Genomic DNA, 13,553 nt, shown 5'->3' on the forward strand with positions numbered 1-13,553 from the left:
GACTTGGGTACTCTAATTATAATACCAGTATCTCATGAGAATGGTTTATAAAGCATCGCTGTTGAAGATGTAACAAAAAATCTTATAATTTTACTTTACGCAGTAGCAATTTATTAATATTTTTATGTTAAATTCCTCCGTCTGCCTTTTATGGTCCATGATGGTCTACTCAAATGCTGTGAGAAAGCATTTTACTATTGACTATGTAATACTTTATATAAGCTCTTGCAATAGAAATTGAAAACAACGCACTGTTTTTATATTATTTAAATACGCTTGAGAAAAATGAAATTACAAAATGAGTGATGAAGTATTAATTGTGAATGTAGTATTATGTTTTTTTAAATTATAATCAATAGGACATGATGGACTTGAATTCTTCAAAGACTAAGTTAGATAACAATGAACCCGGAATTCTATTGGTAATAGTTTATCTTTTCGACGAATACTAGGCCAAGTTCTACAGATTTCCACTGTTAAAAATAATACATACCATTAACTGAATGCATGTTCTATACAGAAGTATAACATCAATAATTTGAATTTGCTATTGATCTGTACTGCTGCTCAGATGCGAGTAGCCTACTCTCTATGGTTATAATTTATTTCATGAGAACATTACTCCAATTTAGAATCAAGTAGTCCGTCGTGTAACCATTTTTACAAAACGCATTGATGTTGTTGCTGTCACACTACCACATTTAGATAATAACAGAGTCAGTCTTATGTTCTGAGAAGATTATGTAAAGCTTGATGTTACAAAATATCGTTGCATTTTTTTTATAGCTAATCGGTTATTATTTCTATTATAGATGATATTACAAATGATATTTGGCTATTATCTGTAATAGCCAAATATTACAGATAATCATATTGCAGCATACAAACATTGTAGATTATTGGTAGAGAAAATATAATTTCTAGTTAGAACAAGATTTGGCAAAAACATGTGTCAGCAGGTGCTTTAATGACATCTAAGAGCAGGTACTTCAATAGGTCTATTAACATATCGAGCAAGAAAGCTAATACTTACCGTATTGACAAATTATTTGTATTATCAGTATAAACAGTCGTATTCGACACCTTCCCCTCATTATTCCTACAAACAAACGACACCTCATTAGGCAATGCATATAGATTCATAAGGCTACAGGAAACTTCACAAGGTTGCAGACGGCTATGAACTGGCTGCCATAAGATATATCCGCTATATTGAGAGGCATTATTGATTTTCCCATTCTTACACTATTCTACTGAGTATTGTACTTCAGTGTCTCGATGACTGTTTGAAGAATTTTTAGTCTAAAACGCACTGGGTACATTTATTAATTTCCGTTGGGAATAGTCGTTAATACTATTTGCTAAGGCAATGCAAACCGAGCATGCAACTGACCCAACAAGTTATGAAGGCAGCACAAGCGGTAGCGCACAAGCAGTAGGTCCTTGACTGACAATATGACCAGGAAACAGACCTCACTGCCCGCGACCAAAAAGAATTTAAAGCCCCTGATACAAACAGTGAGATTCTTGGTTGCCCGTATTATGTTACCGGAACATTCTTTCTGACAGTTGCATCCTTCTGCCACAGTTGAGAGACGTATTTAGCATTACACTATTCTATTAGTCACGCAAATATTCATCAGCGGTTACTTTATAATTGTCAGGAAACATAATTTGACAAACAGAACGATTTGCGCTACTCAAATGATGAAATCATTTAGCTACTAATAACCTATGCATCATAGTCGTGGTTTATTTTCAAAAGATGTTACAAATGTGGCATTAATAATCTCTATAAGTAGGAGGGCATTTCTGTAGAAGACAGTTCATCATAAGAGTCACTGACAGCGGAATAAATACTTGGAAATTGTTACAGAAGCTAATGAGTTTGTATTGATTAGCCGTGGCTTAATCACCAGCAGAATATCTCATTAGCGGCTCAGCTCAAGCCTGCCTCAACTAATGGCAGTTACGAGGAGCTGCTACACATTACCAGTTACAGTAAAAACCATTCAGAATCTCAAAATAGTCATTAGAGCAGCTGTTCTCTCTGATCTTGCCACTCCAACTGATCTGCGTTACATTCTCAAGGATTCCTGGCAATTTCAGCAGCTTTCAAGTGTATTATAAAAAAGCAACAGGCGGTCGGTCGTTTAACTCGCAAGCATTTGAGTGGATTTCTTTCGGTAAAAGCCACCACCGAATTAACACGATTTTAACGTGCGTTATCGGGTCAATATAAGTCATGAATATGAACAGTTGCAACCAGCATCTAAATGCCCTTATTGCTGAGGAGCTAAATGTGTCACTAAATACTTGCTGTTTTAAATATTCAAATTGTATCTCCAATCAACCTGACCGTCTAATACATTTTTACATACCAAAAAACCACTACACCTTATACCAGACACTAACACCTTACCAATCTACATTATAGAACAGCGTTATGCAAAAGAGTGTGTTTTTTCAATACGCATCATTTATTCCACTATCTTTTGTTTTTGCTTTTATCTCGGGGTCTAATTTGCTGTAAACGGCATTTATCGGTATAAAATTAAAATCTATCCGCTTAGATCGGATCTAATATAAAAATTATTGACAAAATCCAGTTATCAAACACAATTCCATGCCAAGAAAGACTACTCTGTTTGACCTTGAGTTATTATGGGCTGTTATAGCGAGCACTTTTAACTGATCCTTTTTATCAAGTAGAGGAAGTACTTTGTGTGGCTACTAACAGTAAACATATACATTACACAACAAAGGCATATGTGTATACAGTGACGCACCTGTGCCTATAAAGACAGGCGCAGTAAGATGCTCTCACATATATTGTTCTGATCGTTTTAAGGAGAGTCCTAATTACTTTGCCATCACTTCAAAAGCATCGAAATAATTTTAAATCGGTTGTCAAAGATTTCCCGCACCTCACCTGATGGTGCACCAGACTAAACTAAGACTGAGTCATTCTTCAATCATTTGCAATTGCGTAATGGTACTATTGTAAACCTTGCCAACACCTGCCGCCCCTTGTCATAAATTGACCTAGCTGCTCTAACTAATACTTTACATAGAATAAGTAGGAGCTAATAATAGTGATGTTCCATAATACCAGCTATTTACTCCATTCCATGTGAACAATGCAATCAATGGCTTGTTTCTAGTTCCGACAGTTTTTAATAATACAGCAACCGCTAGCTGATTTTGTCACAAATCCCTACTAGAAGAAATTGATTCCAAAATGTATTCTCAATGCGAAGCACTAAAGGTTTACTTGCAACAAAATTCACATTACAGTCATTTGGTATCAAAAGAATCGCTCTGCTGTGTTGTAGGTACAAAATATGTGGAAATGTGATTACATGATCTTAAAAGATCAAAAACGAACAGTTAGTCGCCACCATCACAAAACCACCGTAGATTAGAATCTCTTTCCAAAACGGCTCAAATGCGACGTAGTTGTACGAGATGGCTTCTGTTTACATTTTCACGCAACCTCATTCGTCGAAATATTTTCACAAATATACTCCAAGCATTCAATAAAACTATGTCTATTGTTCCTACGCGTCTATTTTATCGTCATTGTAATGCTGTCACTTTCAGCACCGTGAAAATTCATTAATTTTTTAACCTTAGCTCGAAGGAGTACATATCATTGTCTGATAATCATGACGAGCCTGTTGGTCACCTATGATAATCAAAAAATGCTGCAGAAATAACTGGCACTGTTTAGAAGAAGTATGGGTCACATGGTCAGATTATGACTAGACGATTAGACCAAGCCAAAACAAAACTGTAACGCAGTGAGCATCTATATTTGATATGTGATCTTCGGTAAACCCCGAAGTGTTTGTCATAAACTAGTGCTACGAGAAGTTTTATATTGAGCCTTTTATTGGCCTTTCAATTTACGTGAGAATATCACATGACAAAACAATAAATAAATGTAATGACTACGTCAGAAAAATAAACTGATTCCGATCTACGGCGGTTTCGTGATGGTGGCGATTAACTGTTCGTTTTTGAGCTTTTAAGAGCTTGTAATCACATTTCCACATATTTTGCACCTACAACACAGCCGAGTAAGACATGGTGGATCTTTTGATACCAAATAACTGTAATGTGAATTTTGTTACAAGTCAACCCTCAAAAGTGGAAATTGGCAATCGGAAGTCACATTCACTGTTGTAGCTAAAGTGCAGTTCAACCAGATGACACACAAAGTTAATTCGCTTTGATATTTGTTTCATGTCTAAATCGTACACTTTAAGCAAATTTTCATTTCGATTAATTTTGTTTTAGAACACTAAACCCAACGACAAATATTTGAAATATTTACATGTATATAACATTAGAACAAATGAGTTCCAAAAAACTGTACAAAAACTTAAATTAAGAATATACGTAAAAACAAAATTAATGAAGTTATAATCAGTGAAAAGAAGTTTTATTGTTACTTTTCCTTAGCGATGTACTCAATGTTCAGGAGTAGAGTATAAAATAATACAAATATGATAAGGATATACATGTAAATATGCAATGTAACTTACCTCAACTTATACTACATGTAATCTAAATTACATTAATTTATGTATGTTATTATTTTGATATTTTGTTCTAATTGTTTATCAGCTCTATGTAATTTACTCACAAAGCTGTAATGTTCTGAAGAGGTTCGAACAGTGAAACTTGAAACTTGCCTAGTATGCTGCGAAAAAATTGGCTCAAATCTTACTTAGCATGTCGAAAAAATTTCAAGAAAATGTATGGATTGGACTGTAGTGATTCGACTGAAATCAACTTTCAACTTATAAAAATGATCGACTTTTAGTAGGGTCAAGCTTGTGTCGACTGCCAGCAAAAATTGATACTTTTCAACAAATTTGCTAATTTTAAGCGGGTATGTTCTTAAGGTCTAAAATATCTCTTAAAAATGTTCAACATCGCAATATCAAAAATTTTAAAAATGGTGAATGATTTCTCTAAGGACATTCCACTCAAATAGATTAGTTCAGTGTTTAGGCCGAGTCTAACATCCTTATAGGCTTCATAACAGAACGAGTCGACAGAAGTAACCAAAAGTTTACACATAAAATCACAACAAATCGTAGCAGAAAAATCTAAGAATTACAATCTCTCAACTATGTTTACACCTACCAGCTCTAGGAAAGATCCCAAGCATGAGTAACATGAGTAGCATTGAGTAACATATAAACACAAATGTGGAGTTGTCTGACATTGTTAAAAATTGATATCACAGACATAAAACAGACATTCTTTTCAAGTCTTTCATCTACGAATACATTATCAACAGCTAAACTATTTTGTGCAAACCATTAGCAACAACTTACTAAAGGAAATCTAAGTTTCTTTAAATCTACTAGTTTTAGCATTCACTACTATAATAAAGGTTTATTCATATTCTTTAAAATAGGTATCCAACATTTTCAAATGTAGTTCGAGCTACATATATCATGTACCTGTAAATAAAATTAGTCGCAGCATAAGTTGCATTTGAATCGGGTGAATTGGAGCTGTCATTAGACGATCACTAGTAAAGGACATGCCACAGAATTGACCGACAACTGATCACTACATTCGCACCAATGTCGTACCAGCAAAGATTAATAGAAAAATGTTGATTCGACTCTAGCGATATAATTTGAAAGATGGATTGTGTAAAAAAATTATTGACTCGTTTGTGCAAAGAAGTAGTCACAACATCGTAAAGCAATAAATGTGACGAACAACTAGTGGACACAAGAGAAAATATTATTAAAAATAAAATGTCTAAACTAAATGAAGAATAAAACTAAAAAAGTAAAACTGGGTTGCTTTGGTCTTATATAATAGCTAATATTACAGCTGACTTATAGCTTTTTAGCTATATTCGTATTTCAGCTATCTTTTTATTCTGGCTATATTTATAGTTTAGCTATGATAATATCTTAGGTTAACTTTAGATTTTAATTAAATGTTCATTTTCAGCTATTGATTTTCATATTTTCATGAAAATAGCATTACAATAAGACATTGATGAGCCAAATATTGTGTATTTTAATCCTGTTCAGTATGTAACCAAACAAAGCTGGTTCAGCTATTTAAATGCAACGAAAGCAAGGAAACTGATGAGTAAGTTCCCCAAACAGCGAGAATATGTTACTTACCAGAATACATGCCACAAACTGAGCAATTTGAACTAGAAACCAGTTCCAAATTTTAAAGGTCTATCGCGATGAAAAGAACACCAAACATCCATTGCTATAAATCGTCACACAAAGAACTAAGGTACTAAACAAAATAGGTCACCATTAATAGTACAGTCTACCAACTTAATGTGACACGTAAAGTGGCAGTGTCTCGCTTAATTATAAATTAACATAAAAATTCTGTTAAACTTCTGTATTTTAGTGTCAGTAGAAGTAGCCACTAGGACTATGCACTAGGATAATCCATCATACGACATCAGCTAAGCACGATACTAGCTAACAATAACCGGCCTCAGCATATACCTTGTCACTTTCTTTCTCATTGGCACTCAAACTAAATTATAAACCCAACCAGTGGTTTGAGTAAAATGGAAACACAGTTGACCAAACTACTGAACCATGGTCTCCGAATGCGTTGCTGCAGCTACTGCAGCTATCAGTATTAGGATTAAAATAGTGATCAATATTTAGCCTTTCATTCTAATCAAGTCTAGCAAAGTTCACTGGCAGCATTCATCTTACTTAGGGTACCGACCTTGAGACTAGACAAGACCATCCATACATTCCTTTACCTACTCTAAAGCTAACCACTGGTGTGCAAGAGTAACTTGGTCAGATGGCCACACTAGAGCATAGCCACTCAGCTGACAAGGAAGTCGATCAAAGAGATGAACTATCACTACGTTTCCATTGCGCAGAGAATTTGATCTGGAGTTGTGTGCACATGGAGTTACCGTCCGACAAGTGTTTCAATGAGCATTCGCATGTTACGGATTAGCGCAGGCGCTTTATTTAAATGATGAAAAATTTAGGGACCTCTATGCTAGAGGTCGTAGCGACGACCTTTAGCATAGAGGTGATAGCCGGGCACTTTTGTCTCGCTTTAGCGCCACGCTTTCTTGGCACATGAAACTGCTCAAACAGAAGTAAGAATGACTGAAGTATAGAAAATATTGAAAATGGTATAGCTTGCACAGCATTCTCTTGGACACCATTCACAAGTGCTGTTTCTATCTTTTGCAAGCATGAAATATTTCATACAAATTTACTAGTAATAAAACTCCTTGACTTGTGGGTTTTTGCTCATTCCCATCTTACAGCTGACTTGAGGATGACGCAAACTAGCGAATTAACTGAGTCATAGAAACTAGTGATATAACAAGTGGCATCAAGAAGGCTGTTACCAGGAAACGTCTGGAACCATTCACATGATTTTCCATTTTTTATCTTTTCTTTAGCGCAAGTCAAAACATCAAATTTTGTTTATTCTGGAAAGTTTAATGACAGCATCCCTTGACCTTTGACCCATGAATGTCAAACCGAGTAGAGCTATAAATTCTCAAAATCTGTCATATCGAAACACCCAAGAATATAATGTTACAACGGTTAGTTACCCTGTCCAGCATATGATTACCCCAGAATATATTAATAGATTCCGACATTGTATTTTGAAATAAAATTTGCTGCTGAAAATAATGATATTAAAGATTTCACGCTTTTCATTTGAAAGCAAGCCGATAAATCAAAGCTTGCTGATGTTAATAAGGGGTTATTTTCTACACTAGTACTGGCAATATCTATACATAGATTACACTCATCAATACAAATCATATGCATGCTTTGCATGGATAATGACACTGCCATTTAATCTGTCACCAATTTTAAAAATGAAATGCAATATTTTGACAGCAAATTCAACTGGGGCTTTGGGAGGTTTTGACACAGCGTCACCATGCTAGTTGAGCGCCGAAGTAAAATGAGACAATAAGGAAACGAAAAACTACTTCTCATTTATATATATAAATTTATATATTTAAATATATATTACCTATGCAATTCCGGGCATTCAACTAGTTTTCAATAAATTGGACTAACAGGTGATTCGCACGTGTCGCTTCCAAACATAACATAAGATAAGCATGAGTTTGAATTGTACTTGGTGACATGCCAATAAGGAATGACTGCGAACTCACTGCGCTATTATGTTCAGAGTGCACCTTAAGCTTATCATTGGCCAATAAATGTCATGCAAATATTATACAAAGAACATTCTGTAACCAACTTCAGCATTCCACAGGCTCTCTTCTCACATGAGGGAGTATAGGAGTAGTAGAACTATCCTCGTACGTAATTATAGCAAATCTACGAATCATTTGAGACAGGGAATCCCAACATGTGAAGCAAATACTCTATTTCCTATTGTTACTAGAAAGTCAGAGATATGGTATCCCTGGAGTCACCATTGGAGACCATTCACGAAGCAGAGATACAAGTATTAATGCTATAGTATATAATGACTTCAGATAAGCATCAGTGAGTAGGGGAACCTCGAGGAATAACGTATACGATTGCAGACACTACCAGCTTGTCCTTTCCAGACTGACGATGATTGAGGGGCATTTACCTGTAAGATATGTGTCTGCGCATCTGTCGTATCTTGGAAAAAGTGATCAGAGATAATAGAGTGGATTGAGACGAGCTCTTCTACCCTAGAGTGTAATCGAATAGCGACTGCAAGCTTTATTGTACACAAAGCAAGCACCTGTTAGCTTTTGATGGGAAAAGCAACAGCTAAGTTCTGGCTTCCAAAACAACAAATTGTTGTCAATGCAGCGAGGGTGATGAAAGAGGAATTGCAAAAACAGAAAAGAAATGACAGCAACGAGAGTACGTAATGGACCATGGGAGGCGAGCTAGATATTAAGGTACAAACATATTAGTAAAATTACTGGCTGATGATGAATAACAAACAAACAAAAGCTAACATAATACCTACAAATTAAGAGTACTTGAGAGACACTGCATTAGACATTGTATAGAAGCAAGGCCAACAGGTGCTTATACTACTCGTTGTCATCTGGTAACAGGTGACACATGTGAGATGATGCAGTGGACAGGCAATGGTAAATACCTATTGTCATTATTAATACACTTCAAAGCTTTCATTCGCTTCAACCTGTCAGCATTCCAAGCGTAGCTATGTGATGACAATGCGAGATTAGCAGCAGCAAAGAAGAGTGAACCGAGACAAACGAAGTAAAATAATTCGCTGGATGGTCACAAACTGCTATAAGAGATGGAGAAAATATAACTCTGCATCATTTCAGTGTTGATGCTAGTACAAGCAGTACTCGAATGACCGTAGCCTGCTGCATCTTCAGTATCCCTTGGCAACCTCCAGACAATTCTACAACACCTTTCATTATGTCAAACAATTAATATACAAGCTGTCATCTTTCACTAATTTGGTTTCTTGCTTTGTGCTTGGATTTCGAAGAACAAATGGGTTAGCTAAGCCCTCTCTTAGCTCCTTGGACTAAATTAGCATAAGTTTCCTGTCACCATAACTGGGTACGGAATACAAGCTCTTTAAGGGACTTGCATGCCTTAGTTCATTAGTTTAGAGGCATGTTTCAATATCTCTGATCAGGCTTAAATTGTCAAAAATTGTTGGATCAATAATTACCTCTTAATCTGTGCAAGGTAGAAGATCTATTGACTATTATCAAAAGATCTCTAAGTGGAAAATTGCTAGAGAAGTCGTAGCAACCGTAGACTTGTAAGGATAGAACTTTTTGGTATAACACAAAGCTAGCCTTCAGTTTTAAAAGAGAGTTCAAGGTGTGTGAATTGGAGTCAGCGCAAGGACCTGTTTACTCTACAGATACGTAAAAGATTCCCTGCGAGCGCAATGGTTTTTAGTAAGACCTGACAATTCATAGTCATATAACCAATGTAATTTCCTGTTTTAGGGGGTTTCTCCAAGGATGGGAGCGGATTAACTGTTATTTAGGTATGTTATGAAATGACTACATTTTAAGAAAATTGCTTTGAGATACGACAGAGTTGACGTATGATCTCAGTTCCGGAACATATTAAGCTCAAACATATTAAATGTCAAGGCATGACTGTAACACATTTCTTTCTGTAGGATGTACGCCCGCAGCAGGCAGCGATAAATAGCAGAGAATGAGAGAGAGGAGCGTTGAAAGAGTCCCACTTGAAGGAGTCGTCTTGCTAGAGCGGATCAATATTTATCAAGTAAACACTGGCACAAGTACTCTGGTGTCATACGTGATTAGATCCAATATGCTTCACTCCCGCACAATCGTATTGTTAAGCATTGATCCGACCAGATCCATGACCTACATAGCAAGAGGAGACGCAGACTATTTTCTCATACTTTGACGCTGGCAAAAAGATCTTCTTCCCATTTTATTGGAGTAATAAAACTCTTTTTAAACGTTAATTGAGCTCAAATTGCTGATTGCTAAAATTACTAATTGACTTTTTCAATTCACATTTGTGAGAAACATACAGTGTGAGACTTTATATTTCCTTACGAGCAGTTCAAACATTGTCACTATTTTCCATGCATTGTTCTTTAAAATATGCACACTAGAAAAAAAACAATCAATTTTTCTGTGTACACTTTCGGTCCTACTTCAAACAGAACAGCAAGCAGTTATAATGGCTGTACAGTTAATAAATGGATCAAAGCTATGGCTCAAATTTCCCGTGTAGTATTATGTCAACTATTGATAAGTGAGAGGCATGCTTGAGGCGATAACATTGCCATAAGGCAGAGGTCGGCAAACTCCAGGTGAGCCAGCGCTCCAGTCCACCCTAACAGTTCCTTGATTTTTTAACTGCATCGGCTTAACTAATTTGTAGCAGTTTTTCATATTGCGCAATGAATTCTCTTCACGCTTCACAGATGTAAGTTTTAATTTGCAAGACCTCAACAGCACTCCTCTTCACTTTCCCCCAAACGACACTCCTGTTCATAGAGTTGGTTGAACTGTGAGCTTCTGGCATTCCCTCATTCACGTCTTGTTCCCGCACCCTCAATTACCACACTCTCAGTTTCCATTATTTTTAGTCTGTACGAAACACGTGATAGCGTTTTTGGCAGCAGCTATTTGTGCAAGCAGCTCTTTTTGATCTCAGCTACGATCTTATGTCATCGACCAGTATTTAAATAATATTCTGTTGTCGAACACTTGCTTGGCCGATGCCGATGTTGTTTTCATCTCGAAGAAACCTGTTTCCAATTTATCATATATTTTAATCAATCATTTTGGAAATTTTGTCTCCCCGACCTATTAGGCTTTCTTGACTCGAAATCGCGCAGTCTAAAGGACTTGTCGACCCCTGTTATAACGCTTCACTGATGGCAAATTTTACTGCTCACGGTTAGCAGTACCTTGTAGCCTGAATACCTCTATGATCCTACACACCAGTTTGATTAGCCAGCATGTTTTATAGAGAGATCTGCCTATTGGGCAGAATATCAGTCAGTTGAACCAATGATGTCTATCATAAGTCTAGGATGTTATATTACTTCATACATTTGGTAGGCGTTGGTAAGCATTCGAGTTAGAGCATAGCTAAATGCTTGGCCGCCAAGGTTGTGACATTCCTATGGTGCACCCAATGTCAGCTGGATGTTTTCTGTTGTTGAATACATGAGTATTCGCTTGCTAGAGTGAACAGTTTCACCTCTTACCTCATAGCATGGCCACTCAGTACTGATAAGATAAAACAAGTTACCTAGTTATGGACCTTCGCTGTAGGTCTAGCTATATATAGAGTGTTCCTGCGCATGACTTCCTACCATACCTGGTTAGTTACTCTATCACATCTGTCAATACTACTACTAGTGCTATTACATAATACTTTCTACTGGTCGGTGACACACGGCCACTTCAAATTATATTTCTTTTAACGGCTTTTTTGCTTATCTCCATAATCATGTTGAACCTTTGCGCGACGCAACGTAATATATGATAGCTAGTTGCCTAGCTGATCGGGCAGTTTAGACACTGCATGACAAAAACTGTCAGACTTACGAGTCTTAAGTGAATACATGTTCCATGATATAGGTTCTTCGCAGAGAAGACTTAGTTGAGGGGTGTCATTGCTCCTGACAAACACTGTCTAGTTTGGGCGTCTTTGGTGAATACATGTTCCACGCTATAGGCGCTTGGAAAAGAGAGCACCTAGTTTGAGGGGTGTCAATGCTCCTGACAAACACTGTCTAGTTTGGGTGCCTTTGGTGAATACATGTTCCACGCTATAGGAGCTTGGAAAAGAGAGCACCTAGTTTGAGGGGTGTCAATGCTCCTGATAAACACTGTCTAGTTTGGGTGCCTTTGGTGAATACATGTTCCACGCTATAGGCGCTTGGAAAAGAGAGCATCTAGTTTGAGGGGTGTCATTGCTCCTGACAAACACTGTCTAGTTTGGGTGTCTTTGGTGAATACATGTTCCACGCTATAGGCGCTTGGCAGACAGCGCCTAGTTGAGGGGGGTCATTGCTCTTGAGATTGAATATAGCTAGACTAACCAAGTTGAATAGCCTTGCAGAGGCAGCAATATAAGTAATCGGACATTTACATTCTCCAATCTTAAGACTTTGGCAGCGCAAAGTTGTATTTGGTTAGGCCTATTTATAAACCTTTCCAAATAGACACTAGAATTGCTCGGCTTACTTGAATGCCTACAATATGCCTCCCTATAAGAAAGGTATTCGGAAGTATAGAGTTAAATCACAGCCTCTTGGCACCAGATTGCATATTTACATCACACCTAAACGAATTCACGTAACCATGGCAAAGTATACGAAGCTAAGCTGTGGCTAAGACTGCAGACCGCTTACCGATAGCCTCAGCTGTTTCTGATAGCCAGAATTAATCTGTGAAACAATGACTGAAGCTAGACCCTAAAGTACATACCATTCACGTGACTTTAAGCTTTCAAGCTTTTTTGTTGCGCAGGAAAAGCTTCAAGCTGTTTAATGACTATCGTGATCTGTTATGCTGAACATGCAGATGTTTATGCTATAAAGAAGTGCAATATTTAACAAAGCAAATGGTAAACAAGTGAATTTTACCAAAGGGTTTATAAAATATAACTAGGCAGACTAAAGTGGTAATGGCATCAAGCTAATTATATCATTTAGTGAGATGTATGTACTGTACTTACAATTTGAAACTGCCCAATATCCGGTGGTATCCTTGACGAAACAGCTATAAAGTGCTACCCAATAAAACAATATTGTCTGATTATCGAAACACTTCAGGATAGGCGGTTGGCTACAGAGCGAATAATCATGCGGCTAAATATCAGAGAGAGCCGTACACATAACACTAACTAACCGCAACGGACACTAACGCCCGCACAACATAATAACCCCTGAACCATTCACCGACCAGATCGCGATTGATATTGATAGGTTGCATAGGTACTGCTTCCTGATTGGCTATCGCCCATAATAATGAGCTTACTAGAAAGAACAGCTATCCAGTACGTAAGCATTAGCATTAAGCATTAGCAAGCAAA

General features: G+C 36.9%; 1 protein-coding gene across 3 annotated transcripts in view; it reads right to left on the reverse strand.

Moving 5' to 3' along the window:
• Positions 1-13,293, reverse strand: part of LOC137402320 (neural cell adhesion molecule L1-like) — a 40,887-nt gene extending 27,594 nt beyond the window's left edge. For 2 of the 3 annotated variants that reach the window (XM_068088832.1, XM_068088820.1), the window contains exon 1: positions 1,034-1,132. In XM_068088832.1, coding sequence (XP_067944933.1) covers positions 1,034-1,121 — 88 coding nt within the window. In that variant the 5' untranslated portion in view covers positions 1,122-1,132. Of the gene's footprint in view, positions 1-1,033; positions 1,133-13,196 lie in introns of those variants that run through there. The other variant, XM_068088826.1, reaches the window with a different exon arrangement.
• Between the last annotated feature and the right edge of the window lie 260 nt (positions 13,294-13,553).

Source organism: Watersipora subatra, chromosome 1, assembly GCF_963576615.1.
Source record: "Watersipora subatra chromosome 1, tzWatSuba1.1, whole genome shotgun sequence".
Lineage (NCBI taxonomy): Eukaryota > Metazoa > Bryozoa > Gymnolaemata > Cheilostomatida > Watersiporidae > Watersipora > Watersipora subatra.